The following is a 15,339-nucleotide window of genomic DNA, read 5'->3' on the forward strand; positions in this document are numbered from 1 at the left end:
CCAAATTCAAAGTCCAACATAAAGGCAGCATCCTCAGACTAGCTGCTGCTTGATCCACCGATAAAATGAGCCGTAGATGCAGCAGAATCACGAGATCTACGATCTTTCGAAGCACGCCCATCGCTCCCAGAGGCAACCATTTTTGCTTCCAACTCTGACAATCGTGAAACTTCGTAGCACGTTCAAAAATTACTGCCTATCGGGAACAAATTGGACTGCTTAGAAAACAAAAATATAGTTCTCCTCCTTCATGTTCGATGGCGAAGTGTGTTCATGAGCAGCACTGAAGGTCTCGAAAGCGGCGTTTCGAACATTAGGTAGCGGGCGGCCATTCTTGCTTTCGACTTTGACAATCGTGAAACTTCGAAGCGTGTTCAAAAATCACTGTCTGGCAGGAAAAAAACAAACTGCCTAGAAAATAAAAACATAGTTCTCCTTCACCTCCAATAGCGCAGTGTGTCTGAGAGCGGCGCGGAAGGTCTCGAAAGCAGCATTTAAAATCATCGTTAGCTGACTAACGATGCACAATGGCCGCGGTACAGAAAGAGTTAAGGCACTCGAACCCATAGCCTTTGGTTGGAGAAAACAATGATAAATAACGACGCATTCATATCAGAATTTTAAGTAATTTAATGGATGCCTATTGAGGGTGTAGGCTTTCGCCTTCACCCTCTTTGGCATAAGCTAAAGTGGGTGAAATCTTTGAGTATGAGACCCCACACATAGAGGGCGCGACGCTGTCATGTAAAGTGTAGAGCAAACAGCGCCGGCGCATGACCGTGACGTCACGTGCCGGCGAGCGCACGAGCTGAGACCCGGCTATGTAGCTACGCGGCTGCAAGCGAGCGCACGAGTTGAGCCTCCGCTTTTGCAGCTGTTATGACGTCATATGGTAGCTACGCGGCCGCGCGCGGCGCAGCAAGCAAGAGCGTGCTTGTGCGGCTAGTATGCTTCGCATAAAAACATAATATTCGATAACATTCAAACTTTTCAAATATTTACGCAACCATAGTACTCAGTCCTACTGCAAAGTCCTGACCGTGACATCACGCGCCGGCGCAGCGCCCCTAGCGGGAGGAGCGGGAGTCAGGTGGTGGCTGCGGCCGCGCGCGACCGCGCGAGTTGGGGCCCAGCTTTTCCTCCTGCTGTTGTGACGTCACGTCACGTGGTTAAATGGTGGCTGCCCGCCCGCGCCCAAGGGCTGAACTGAGTGATTGCAATATGCAACGCATAACAACTAAAATAAAGGCTAGTATGCTTCGCATCCTGGGCTTAACCTTAGCTAAGCCACAGCCATTTTTAATATTCGTATTCAACTCAAAAGATAGATATTCAAAAATGTTCGAATATTCGAATCAAATCGAATATATTGTTGGGTGTGTGGGATCAAACGTGCTTCTTAGCATTTGTTTCTGTCTACTCTAAGAATATTAGGGCAGTCTTGTCCCGAATTTTGTGATGGTTTCGTGCTGCTAGCGAAATTTCACCTGTAAAGCACACTTATCCCGTAAACGTAAAACTGTGCAGGAAAGCCAGCCTCTAAGTAGCAAGGTGCATGGGTTTCTGGACAGCAAAGCTGCACTTTTTAGAGCGAAGCTGTTTATGGCTACGGTTCCGTGCATTTTTTGTTCTGCGCGAGCAAAAAACCTGGGCCAATCCCGAAGATAGTGCAATACTAGGCCAACCCGCGGCAGTGGTATGGCAGGCTTCAAGCACTTTGCCAACTTGCAAAAATAAGTTTAATATCTTGGGTCCAAATGCAACCCGCATCAGATATTAAGCTGATAAGGACAGATACTACACATTGATCTGCATCGGCCATGCCTACGTTTGCGCTGCCCTCTCTTTGTCAGCGTTCCAAGCGCTTACGTATCCGCTTTCCTTTCCTCCCGCTCTCCCGTAGTGGCGGTGCCACCGAAACATCATGCATGTCTAGTTTCCTCGAACTCCTCGGGGCAGCGGTTTCGTTGTCCACGCGAATGTATATGAAAATCACGGTAAATGAGTTCATACCATTGTTCGAAATTCTGTGTCAACTCTGTGTCGGGTGCTAAACAGCTTCGCTGGTCATCCACCTTCACAGAGTAAAATGGCTCACGATTTTTCTTTCTTTCTCTCTTTCTTTCTTTTTTTTTGTTTTTTGCAGCACCATCCCCAATTCTGAGCTTACTGCTTGACAGGAAGTGCGATGAATGACAACTGGCACAGGGTCATATGCCTATGAGTTTACGGGCATTTGATGTGTTAGGATAAGGCACAGGCTGGAAAGGACAACTAGTGGGAATTGCTGAATTTCCCAAGTTAACGTGAGCCAAATACACAATCTTTTAGTATAATGGCTCACTAGTCTAGCTTTTTTAACATTAAATTTGCAATTTGCAAAATTTAATGTAGCATTAATTGCAATGTTCTAACGTAACAGATTAGTCCAACTTGCTAATGTATGCATGTACATATCATAATTCATATTCGATTCGTATTTCAAAATTTTGATATTTGCTCCTGCCAATTGTCTAGGTTTTTGTTGTTAACATCGTTGCAGTGTTTGTTTTATAGTTGCGTTGTATCATGCCTTTTCTTTAATTATGAATGTGTTTCTTGTGCATGCAACTTGTCCCTGTCTGTCTCTAGTTGGCCAGCATTTGTGACATATCTCCTGTATTTATCTGCCACGGCAGTTATGTAATACATACGAGCATCTCACTTAGCACAAGTCTAAGCTCATAATTTGTATCAAACATTGCACACAGTTAACATATGCTGTGGAAAATAAAGGAAGTACATAATTGTTGTATACTTTACTAATAATATTCTGTTGGATGGCCCCAGAGGAGGACCCATTATGTGGTATAAAAACTCACACCACAGCTGATGGGTCAGTTGGGCACTGTGTGGAACTAGTTGCGTGTGTGTAATTTTTTCAGGACCGCCGACCATGCTCAGCATCTCCCTTTGCAAACAGTAGAGTAAGCACACTAAAAGAAAAGAAAGAAAAGTCAGCATTTCATATGCATCACATGTTCTGAACAACAGAACCATTACATACTCAAGTTTGCAAAATATTGTAACTGATCGTTCTTTGCAAATTCTTTTGTGTAATTGTTCTTGTTCACCTAGAAGAACTTATAGCTAGGCTAGTTGGTAATCCATCTTGGCGACCAGAAGAAAACACTTACTGCACCCTTAATCTTGCAAGAAATTCCCCCCCCCCCTCGTCCCCCTCACCTTCTCACTCAAGTGCTCATGTAAAAAGCAGACATGCTTTCTTAGGTCTTTGTGTGTGTGTCAATGCATTTGCTTGCGCACTTCAGCTGTCGACAGATGCTCTTGCCCAGCTTTTGTGTGTAGAACCTCTTACGTCATGTCATGTGTGAAGAGCGGTGTAACAAAGACCCCCTCCAACTGGATGCAGATTGTTCCCAAGAACGCAACCACGGTGGGTGCCTACCTGCGAAACATGAGCCCTCAGTTCCGGCCGGAGGGGACCATGGGGGGGCTAATGCCGGTGCGCATGCTGGCTGAGATCGGGCTCCAGAAACTGCAGCGAGACTTTGTCAATATCTTTGTCGGTAAGTTGCTTGCTCTCTTTAACTTCTTTAACTGTTGCAGAAGATAATGTAGCAGGAGCGGTAGTTTAGTTCCTAGAATGGCCTTAGGGGAAGCAAACTCTTTTCATATCTAGTGTGGGGATTGAGGAATGCACTGGCTCTAGTGTGTGGGCATTAATCTTTTCTGCCGTCCCTACGCATCGCCCCTTTTCCACTCGTGGTGGTTGTCAGTGGTGCTGTTCCACTCGCGATGGTTTGCGGTGGGTGCGTTCATGTCGTAGGCAGTCACTGCCGGCTTCTCGCAGTGGGAGCTTGGCAATTCACCTCTGGGACAGCACTGGGTATGTATGTGCTTTCCTCTCATCCGCCGACACCTTTGTGTCTAGGACTTGAACGTGCGCACAGTGCCCTTGCCCAGGCAGTGAGCGCGTACTTTCTGTTGATCCTTTCTGGACGCTAAGCCGAAGGGGCATGCCTAGTGCTCGCGCGAGGTCGTACTACACCGAGCCGCACTTATGAGAGGCCCAAGCCGAAGGAGATTGCCGAAGCGCTCGTGAGTTGGCCCATTGGTTAACGCAAGAGCAAGCAGCATAGCCACTAGGACTTTTCCTAGCGGCATGTCCCAGCTTAAGCCTTTGCTCTTCCAGCAACATGCTGGCATTCTGTAGTTTTGTCCCGAGTGCGGAAGCCCTTTGATTCATGCACCACCCACAGGACCGGATGCTTATGCAGTGTTGGATGCTGCTGGAGACAATACATGGTTTCCATTAACTCGGGGCAATACTGTGTTCTCTTGCGTGCATAGAATTCAGTAGGCCCTTGTGGCCTGAGTGTGCCCATAGCGGCATGCTAGAAGTGACGGCTGACAAAGCCCTGTGGCTCTCCCAAGCTCAAACCCATAGTGTTCGGTACTCCTGTGAGACCCTAGGGCACCACAGTAGTATTGCAGCAATTGCCACGGTGTTCATTGCTCTGTCCACTTGCGAAGCAGTAGCCAAACCCAGATGTCGGATCCTTCAGGGCAGTATTTTGAGCTGAACTAGTTTGTCATCATGCATAGCGAAAGCACTTGACTGCACTGAGGGCCTGGACGAAATTCCCGTGTCGTTGTATGTGTGTCGTCTGCATCTCTAGCATATTCAAGTGCTTTCACTTCAAAGCAGTAACTTACAACATAAGAAGAGCACAAACTACCATCACTGAGTGATGATTCAGACAGGCTCAATTGTGCGGACTGCTTTGCAACACAGCCACTGGCCACTTGGCCTTACTACATAAGGATGACCAAAATTTCAGACACCTTATGGCACGCTGTTCGATGATTCAGACTCCGTCTGCACGAGACGAGCAGAAATAGCAATATTTTGGCTCTGATATGTCGCCGGCATTGCCGCATCATGGTCATTGGCAATGTTGCCGGTGCCTCCTTGAAACTGAAACTGGCAAAGCCAAGTTAGTCGAGCATTAACTGCACCCAAACCTCAGGACATGTCAAGCCTGACAAGCGTAATTGTAAAGCTGTATTGTCGTGCGAGTTCTGACTGTGTTAGTTTCGCACATCTGGCATTTGTTCGTTCACATGTTACAGTGAAACCTCGTTAATACATACCAGGGAGTAAGAAGGGATAACTAGAAGCTAAATGGCACAGTAGAACCTCGTTAATTTGACCCTCGTTAATTCGGAAAATTGTATCAATTGGACTCGTCCTTTTTCCTGGAAGGTTTCTGCATTATTTAATGCAATCAAAATCTCATTAATTCAGATGTATTTGGCCACACATCGGTTAACTCGGACAACTCTATGAGCTCTGCGAGCGCCACAAATGTGCAAAGCAAAAAACAAGAACGGTGCTACTTTCTAACTGAAACGAAGTGGGGGAGTCAGCATCGCCATAGTCAACAGTGAAAATCGCATGCGAGTGATAGCAACGCGTAACACTTCATGCCTATATGTGCACTTAAAGCCTTTATTCTTGCGTTCACCGCCGCACATTGCATTGCATTGGCATTGGCATTGGCTTCGCATTGGCTGCGTGCCTTCATAACGGCATAGTCGCCATCAATGATCGCGCCAATATCCACCACAGTGTCGTTCACAGCAGTTGCGGCAAACAGTAATTTCAGTTTGAATCAGTGTGCACGTCGGCATGTACTTATTGAGCCAATGCGGTGGCAGCTGACTGTTTTCCTTTCTGCAAGCGATGCACCCTTGAAGCAATCCCATTCAAAGAGGTGGCAGGGAAGGGCAGTGTGTTTGGGTTATCGCCTATTAAAGGGCCGCTCACCAGGTTTGGGCATTGCAAAAAAAAAAGAGCGGCACGTAGACTACGTGGTGGTGATCGTGTCTGCAAAGTATGCAATGGCTGTGTGTTGTGAAAACAGTTGAAATTTGAAACACAAGGCTACATCCCCCATTTCCTCTCGAGGAGAAAGAGAGTCAGGATCACAGTGTACAAAAAAGAGGTGCTCCTGCAGTACGCCGCCACATTGGGAAGAGGATGCCAAATAATTGCTTACTTCTGCTAGGGGCTGGCACCTGTTTTCTAGTGTAGCCTGTTGCTTTGTTGGTTTTGCTGGGGGCTCAGTGAGAAACAGAAGTTTGTGCGCCCATAATGAGCTATAAATTATATGTTACGAGGTTTAATCTTAAAAGGATTATTCACAAGCTTCTACGAAACACTATGCTCACGAGTGAGCATTATCTCTTGTTTGTTTCCTTTGTGGCCAGCCAATTTCTCAGTTGCGGTGGCTTGCACTGTGGGCTCAAGCAGACGGCATGCAGACTTCCCTTGCGAATGATTGTTGCGTAACTATTTCTAGCTTCTTAAAGCCTTCTGAATTACATTTTTGTGACATTGGCACAAAAATGCATTGCTTAAGTGCCTTGCATGGTGGTCTGGTTTGTTATTTGCATGTTTTGTTGACATTTGCATTTTTACAGCGAAGCTGTTAAGGGCTAGCTCGCCAAGGATCGTGTCCTTGTGTAGATACAAAACTCCCCATACATGGGTCGATCCTGAAGATCGTGCAATGCCGGCCCGACCCGCGGCGGAGGCGCAGCTCGCCATTAGGGGCCCACATACACAGCTTTGCTGGTCATTTTTCTTCACAGAGTGGAAGGGCACCAAGTTTTTTCTTTCCTTGTGTACCAGCACTGACTTGAATGAACATGGTGCGACTCTCTTCCCCGTGAGGGATTGCTGTGTGAATAATTGAAGTATTGTTTCTTCCTCATTAAAAAAGTGGCAAGAGCGATTGGACAGTTATTCACTACACTCATCTAAACACATTATGTCTGAGACGACTTCGCACCAATTACCATATTTTCTTGCATATAACCCACGCAAAAATGCAAAGGGTTTAACGCTAAAGTCGAAGTGCAGGTTATATTCAAAGGTCGCCTTGAGGTGCGGCTTCACAGCAGTGTGCACTGCATACTGCTGTGAAGCCATGTGTCAAGGCAACATTTTCGCTATTCAATGTTTTGGTATCTCCGAAAAGCTCCGCCACCCTTTCCCCACCCCTGCACATTGAAGCTCCCTTCTCCCCTCCTTCATGGTCTTCCGTTCTCCTCGTCTTTACAGGTCGGCATTTTGTGTTTAGTAGTTAGCGAATAGTTCACGTGGCGCTGGCATACTCATATCCCAGTGAACCACGAGTGTCCATAAGATGTCTATAGCATGCTAGGTTTTAGAGATTTTAGATGTCGAGTAGACATCCTGAATTCTCCCAGTAACATTCTGCAAATCCATCCAGATCATAAACTTCGTATGTTACAGGGTTGTTAAGGGTGGGTGTTATGTACGACAGAGATATCTGTCCATGATACGCTGACATCCATAAAAATCTTCACAGGATATTTAAGAGCACTATTCCTGGCTCCCAAAAATTAGGAAAAAGAGAAATACAAGAAAAAAATTTCATTAGGACTCAGCCAGCCCACTGGTAGTGCAGACTACCAGTAGCTTGCTGAGCTCCTATGAAATTGCTGCAGTGTGAAAGTGAGAAACCTTCAAAGCGTACATGTTGGTGTCTGACTTAACAGGAATAAAATATACACAGCAGTAATATTCTAAACATGCTGGCATAGAAGCAGCTGCGTTGTACTGCCTGCTGTGCTGAACACACAACACAGATCTAAATAATTTTTTTTTCTTTTATTGAAGAGCCAGAGCAAAGCTATCACACATGGTAATGTGTTGAATATACATGAAACTTATGACACATTAGGAGATCTAGTGACACTCAAGATGCCACATTATTGCACACATTGGCAACTATGCAGTTAAGTAGCATCATTGAAATTTAGCTATTGACATTCTAAATTTAGGCTAACTTAGCAGGCGCTTGTCAGGACGAGGTTATATGCAGAAATAATCTGCTAACATTTTGTTGGAGAGAATGACAACAGTAGAACACTACTACAAAATGTTTCTTCCATGATAACCATATAAGACAAGTCAAAACTACCTTAGAACTGGCTAAATGACTAGAGGACAAAGTGTTAGTACGTAGATATAGAAACAATACAGTATCACAAAAAGAACAAGTACACAGACTTGAATGCTAAGTAGACTGGATTAAATGAAAATTTCCAAAGCCATACTTGGTTAAGAACGTCAAGCTTGACTGCACCTTAACGGCTAAGTTTTAGGACTTGGTTGTAATTAAAGATTTTACACTTGCGCAAACCTGTGTTTTGCTGCGGAGGATGAGCTATAAGAACATTATAAAGCATTTCACAAATGATAACCATATGGCATGTCGCAAGTATGTTAAAATGGGCTAAATGATCAATGGACAAAATTATTCATAATTAAACAATGCAGTATGACAAAAATGAACAAGTGCATTAGCTTGAATGCTAAGCAAGTAGACTAGAATAAACATTGAACACTCTAGACTACCAAGTAATACGTTTGCAAGCTGACAGTCCTTCCCGAATGTGGAGCATTCACTCTGTATGACTTAAAAGCCTCACAACCTTTTTCACATTGCCGGCCAACTTACTACATGTTCAGTTTTCAACAATGGGTGTCGCCACGAGAAGGTTGACAAGACCTTTACAAACATGCTGCCATCCCAGCTCTTGCAAAGGTAGCTTCAGCACACCATGCAGCATGCATTAATGCGAGTTGTCGAAAAAAACCCGACCAATGTACACTGTACCACTATACAATATAGAATGCAATATAGAAACCATTGTTGGATGTTTTACAAAGCAAGAGAATGACACCACAGCAGCTTCCCCGCAATGCTCGCCCATCCGTCTTGTGTGAAATCGCTGGTGTGAACTAAGTTTCTTATCCCGATACCAGCAAATCTCCTCCCGGGTCGTCACACACCACATTCACAGCTGTCAACACCAGCTCTATTGCGATAAGCATCTTCACTTACCTGTTTTATGACCAGTGGGCCGTAGTGCTGTTGGAAGTGTGCCGTGCACTTATAATAGGCGATAATGCAAACGCACCACCGTTCCCTGCTGCAGGCAGCGCTAAGGGAGTGTCACATGTTGCCCTGGTGCCATTGTAGGCATCGTATTCCGGTGTTGCCCACTGACTCGATTTCATTTATGTTTTCCATGGAAATCTTAAAATACTGCACAACAGGAAAACAACATTGTGTGTCCCAGGACGCTTGGGCCCTATGCATGTCCGTGTCTGTCTCGAGCTGTAATGATTCGCACTGACTGGGCACATCAAAGCTTCCCACCATAATGCCCCCCCAGCCCCTCGAGAACCTGCTGACTCAGGCTGAATTAAGTGAGTACAAAGGTGAGCTTGCACAAGCCCCCCCCCCCAAAGGAACGTGCATCTCAGGCTGCTTGTGCCACACCAGCTCGACTGACGTCAGCCTCTTGTGCTGCAACGCTTCGCTTCGCATTACGTAGAGGTCAGCTACAGTTGAGTCAGTTAATTTTTTAGGCACTTCCAACCGTGTTTTCTTCTCGTGTTTTTTTTTTTTTCCTAAACGTATGAACCAGGTTCTACTTCATATTTGTGGAAACAGCACGCAGTAAACTTGTGCAGCATAGTCCGTGATGTCTAAAATTTGTAAAGTCACAGCTGCTGGCGTGTAGTGCAGCAGATGATGGAGGAAGCATTCGTTAAGTGACAGAGAAAGATGGCCCTCCCGCCTGCAAACTCACCTGAATGATTCAGTAGCCAAGAGGAAAAGGGTGAGGGGTTATGTTATCGTAGGATGAATGCAGGTGAAGAGGTGAAGGGGATTGGTCATCTAGGTGGCCCTGCTAGCAACAGTCGAAGTTTTCGAAGTTAAATCATCAGTGATCAGCAATCAGGATTGGCCTTCCACCATTGCAGATGTCAGTCAATCACCCTTTGCTTGCGTCACTTGTTCGCTCTCAACATCACTCTTTGCTGATTGTGCTTTGCTAGCTGGTTGTCACTGATTTGTAGATCTTGTTCGTGTGTTGGTGAAGTCTTTTTTGACCTGTTGTTTCCGGAACAAGCCTTTTAGTTTGTCAGTCAGCACTGTGCCATGGCCTTCTGGTTTTGCAGTGCTTTTTAAAGCATGGATGCGCACCAACCAGTTAAGATTTCAGTGTCAGTGTGTGCCGATGTGAGACGTGTCGTCTGCTGCAGGTCTGGAGCTGGCCAGCCAGGAGCAGCTGGTGCCCTTCCTTGTGTGCCCGACCAAAACGGAAGAGGCTCTCGGTGAGCTGTGGAAGCTGCAGACGGTCCTGGACATGATAATGCTGTGCAAGGCCTACCTGCACCTCCCTATTCACTACCTTAGCGGGTACACCAGGTACAGCACAGCTTTCCCTCAAACCGACGGATGTGCTATTATTGTGATGGGCAGATGTCTTTGTCGGAGTGCACCAGTGTTGCTTGCCGGTGTCTTTGTGCTGGTTCCCTTGTTCTCAGCTGCATCTGCTACGTCGTCATCGTAATAATGACTTCTCGTTTACTTTAGTAACATTCTACTGGCCACAGTAGCTGAGTGACTATGGCATTGCGCTGTTGAAGTCGTGGGTTCGTTTCCTGCTGGATGCAGTGGCCACATTCCGAACAGGGGCAGAATGCAAAATACTCGTGAGACTTTGGCTGCATTTTTAGAGCAACCAAGGTGGTCAAAATTTATCCGGAGTCCTGCATTGTGGTTTTCCTTATGGCCAGCTCTGCAGTTTTGGAATGTTAATCCTCAAAATTTGTTTAGTAGTGTTCTAGCTTGAAAGCAGATAGCTTTTTGTGTCAATATCGAATTTGATTACCTGCCAGAGGGGCTCAGTAGCTATGATATTCTGGGCATGATGTCGTGAGTTTGATTGCTTTCATGTGTTGTGCATGTGTTGCTCACTGCTTGCAACAAAAACCAGTAGGCAGTTACATCACTGAGACGTGCTAAACTGCATCAAGCTATGCAATATAAAGTGGTAGGTATAACATCAACAGACGGGAAGATGGCTCTGATGAAATAGAAAACGCTGGTAGGCGATGTTCCAGTTGAGAATGTGAGCAAGAAGTGGACTGAGACAGGTTATGTGATGCGTACAGTGCATAATCAGTGGCCTATTAGTGAGGTGGAATGGCCACTGTAGTAACGGAAACTCAAAGACAGCGGTGTAGCTGAATATCAATTGGAGAGGCTTTGTCTTGCAGTGGATATAGATAGACTGATGATGAAAAAAGAAGAAAAAAAAGACAAGTTTCTCCCGTCAGGCTAAGCGTTGATTGCGATAGCAAATTATTAGGAAGCTATATGGAGTAGGATTAGTGGTGCCAACAGCTGCATAAACTGCTGGAAACATTCGCTTTCTAATTAAATTAACAAACACATTGTCACTGATGCACGGGCATACACGAACACATCTTGCTCCATGAACACAGACTCTCGCTGTCGCAACGCTGGCATGATCAAGAGCAGCAGCAGTGGCGAGAGAATTCCCTTTTGTGCTGCCTCTTGCTTCAACACGAACTGGGGACACGAGTTTGCAGCACACACGAAGCCATCAGCTATATTGAGCCACCTAGACTTCGAACCCAGCGCAGATGATAGGATGCCTGCAGCTCTGCTCAGTCGCTGCGGCTTGAGAGATAAGAGGAGATGCGCACTAACTTGACCCCTTTCCTCCTCCCCCCTGCACACGTGAGAAGATGGTGTGCACACTCCCTGCCTTGCTCCTTTACGAGCGCATGGAGACAGCACCGCATCAAGCTGCCATACTTCTTGGCTCATTCTTGCAAGCTTTGCTCAGACCTACAGCTTATGATGTACGGCCGCAATATTATTGCACTTGGACTTTATACGGAACATCATGGCAGTGCCGGCGGCGACAGAAGAAAATCGTCTAAAGTACATTTGGTTGCTATAGCAATAAAAATATTGTCGTCAACACGACAGTAACAAAAAACTAAGCAAACCAATGAGGGTTTTTATGACAATGTGTGCGTAGAACTAAGATTGCTTGGCATAATGTTAAGAGACAGAAAGAGAGCGGTTTGGATCAGAGAGCAAATGGGTATAGACGGTATTCTAATTTACATCAAGAGGAAAAAATGGAGTTGGGCAGGTCATGTAATGCGCCGGTTAGATAGCCGTTGGACCGTTAGGGTTACAGGATAGGTACCAAGAGAAGAGAAACGCAATGAAGGACGACAACAGACTAGGTGGAGCGATGAAATTAGGGAATTTGTGGGCACTAGTTGGGATCAGTTGGCGCAGGACAGGGGTAATTGGAGATTGCAAGGAGGGGCCTTCGTCCTGCAGTGGACATAAAACAGGCTGATGATGGTGATGATGATTTTGTGTGCATGCAGGCATGTGAACATGTGTGTGTTTGTGGATATGCAAATTAGGTTCAAGGGTAGGGGATGTTGGCAGGGGCAACATTAAGTCCGTGCTTCTCCGCATGATGCTAGTCAACCTTTGCTTAGTGCTTGCAACATGCATAGTAAAAACACATGCCGTGCTGAGCTGATGGCCTTCCGTTCCATACCGTTTCAGGGAAGCCCTGAAGTACTTCAGCAACTGTGAACGCGGAAAGTACATCCACAAGTTCAGGTTTCCGCTGAAAGTTCCCCTCGTTCGTGTGGTGCTGGAAAAGTGAGCATGTCCTTCTGCTCTGACGCGATGAGATACAGCTCAGCTCGATGTTATTTGTTTATTATTATTATTTATTTATTTGGTTTCTATTTTCATTATTATTATTTTCATATTTACTTGTATTAGTATTAGTTTTATTATTTTTTATTGTGTGAAAATTTTTACATTATACAGTTATGATGCGGCGAGACGAGACGAGATCTGTTAAAATATGGCCAGTTTCGTCCGAAGGGCAAAGGTCTAAGTGTGACAGCAAGGTTTAGTGTTGTGCTGAAGCTCCTCAGATAGCGCTCTAAGAATACACGGGGGCTGATGTGCTGGCGGTGACACAGCATGCGAGGCAACTGCTGCTGCGCATCAGAAATGGCGGCCTGACAGCTTTAAGACACCTTAGAATGCTGGCGTGACGAGATGTGCCCCCACTGGCGTTGAACTTGAGCAGTGCACGAAACGAGACCGGAGTGAAAAAAAAAAAAAATGCCAGCATTTCTATCTTGATGAGTACTGTCTGTTCTGTACAGACCACTGTATGCACTGCAATATGGTGTTCACAAGTGTTTTACTTTCTTTTTTTTTTTTTTGCTCACAACACTCATGCCAGCAGTGGGAAGCAGAACACAGCCCTCGCTCTGTGGCAGAGCCGATTAAGTGGAGCATGAGAGTGCATTTACTTGGCGTTCTTGTTACTGCAGCCAAACAAAACTGCACGTGTCCCACGTCTCGGGCCGCACATGCGTATCACTACTGTGGCAGTACGACGGTGCTAACGGCATTGGCGAGAGTGCACTTCAAGACTCTGTTTAATTGCTATTGTGGTAAGAGATTACACTACCACCAAATTGGGGCACACTGGAAATGATCATTGGCACAGATGGCATAAACAATACAACCGTAGATTGCACTTCTGAGCCCGAGGTCACGGGATCGACCCCTGTCGCAGCGGCCATGTTCTGATAGGTGGCTGAATGCAAAGGAGATGCTTGCGCACTGTGTATTGCGAGCAGGTAAAAGAACCGCAGGTGGTCTGAATGAATCTGCAGTCCCCCACCATGGGCATTCCTCATAATGAAGTCATGGTTTTGGCATGTGAGGCTCCAGAGCTTAAAGGGACATTCAAGGTTACTATGAAGTCAAGTTAAAGTGATAAAGCAATGCTCTAGAAAGTCTAAGGCGTCAATATAATAGCGAACAGAGCTTTAGTAACCGAGAAATTGAGGTAAATGCATGACACGATTTGAGACCCCCCAGCGACATTCCAGTACTACCGCGATGACGAAGGCACTCCTCATCATAATTTATGTCACTAGTACTCAACTACTCGTATCAAAAAGATCACTTCATTAAGTTATAAGACGGAAGAAAATGCTACTTGTCTACTTCTTTTCGATTCTAAGAAAAAATAACATTTTGACGTTACCCTTCAGTAGCATGGGTGGTTGAAAGGTTTCGTTTTCGCTCGACTCTGCGCGCTTTGGAGTTTCAGTTGTTTCGTTATCGCGTCATGCTTCACTGGTTCTGCTGGCTCGCGAAACTTGCATTTGGAACAAACAGCGAGAATGCCACGTCCATGTGATGTCGTGGGATGCGTGAACGGTCAGCGGAACTTGGCCAAAGGCAGTTGTAGCGGCGAATCCAACATTCCTTATCACTGTGTGTCAACGAGTGAACCTCTCTGTTCGAAGTGGTTAAGTGCCATACCTCTGCCACAGCACGTTGGCAAAGAGCCGAAAAATCGCATAGTGTGCTCGCTGCGCTTTCGTCCAGAGGATTACGAGTTCAACGCCGACTTACTGAGGTCGTGTGGAGTGCCTTTCAAAGCAATGCTTTCCCGTAGCGCTGTTCCGTCGGTCTTGCCTGCATTCACCGAAGCGCAAGAACAACTGCAGGTCGAAGACGGGGCGGTGAGTGCAGCATTTGGTTTTCACGAAAGAAAAGCTACAAATGTGCGATTATGTACAGCCATGACATGGAGTTGCCGTCGTAGTAGTACGCAACGACGCCGGCAGCGCAAGCCCTGAGCAGCAGGTCACGTTCATCAGTGCATAAATCGCTGAATTCGAGCCCAGCATTGCAAGCCAATATGTCATTCATTGTCAGGGTCGTCCATTGCAATGAGCGTCAAAGTTGGCGTCATAAAATAAAAAACCAACTCATCGTCGCGCGCTTTCCCTTCCGCTAGCCACCATAGTTCCGCTTTCGCGCTGGTGTCTGCTCTGTCTTGGCTCTGTTTCTGGCTGCGCGTGTGCGTTTTGTGCAGAAAAGCCGTAGCGTCGTCTGCGGGCGCCGTTTTACTCACTGACGGCGCAATGTTGCTATGAGACCATCACATCACGGCTCTTCGATCGGAAGGCGGACGATTTGAACTTCGCTAGAGGTATGCGAATGCTTCAGAACGCATTTTCTCTTAAAATAAGTCTCTTCTTCGCACGAAACAAGCATTTCGAGGTTTCTGGGATGGTATTTCAACAGTCCACGTTGACTTCATTTTAACCTTTAGTGTCCCTTTAATTTAATTTGATATGAAAATAGGATCGCAGTATATAATAGTCTTATTGCATGCCTGCAAAGCCTCCCAAATAAGCCATACAAATGTGCTGATTGTGACCAATTTGTACAGTTGGATGGCTTAGGAAGGTATTTCCAATCCTCACGTTCAAAGGCTGCTTTGGCCTAGCCGTCTGCAAAATAACGTTGGTTAGCATAGGCACTCTTCGAATAA

At 45.9% G+C, this 15,339-nt stretch overlaps 1 protein-coding gene and 1 pseudogene across 1 annotated transcript in view; one reads left to right on the forward strand and one right to left on the reverse strand.

The window, feature by feature from the left end:
• Positions 1-15,339, forward strand: part of LOC135900170 (protein zwilch homolog) — a 68,986-nt gene that overhangs the window by 41,486 nt on the left and 12,161 nt on the right. The window contains exons 12-14 of the mRNA XM_065429615.2: positions 3,413-3,569; positions 10,157-10,322; positions 12,522-12,620. Coding sequence (XP_065285687.1) covers positions 3,413-3,569; positions 10,157-10,322; positions 12,522-12,620 — 422 coding nt within the window. The remainder of the gene's footprint in view (positions 1-3,412; positions 3,570-10,156; positions 10,323-12,521; positions 12,621-15,339) is intronic.
• Positions 1,643-1,822, reverse strand: LOC135900216 (U2 spliceosomal RNA; annotated as a pseudogene).

This window comes from Dermacentor albipictus, chromosome 4, assembly GCF_038994185.2.
Source record: "Dermacentor albipictus isolate Rhodes 1998 colony chromosome 4, USDA_Dalb.pri_finalv2, whole genome shotgun sequence".
NCBI lineage: Eukaryota > Metazoa > Arthropoda > Arachnida > Ixodida > Ixodidae > Dermacentor > Dermacentor albipictus.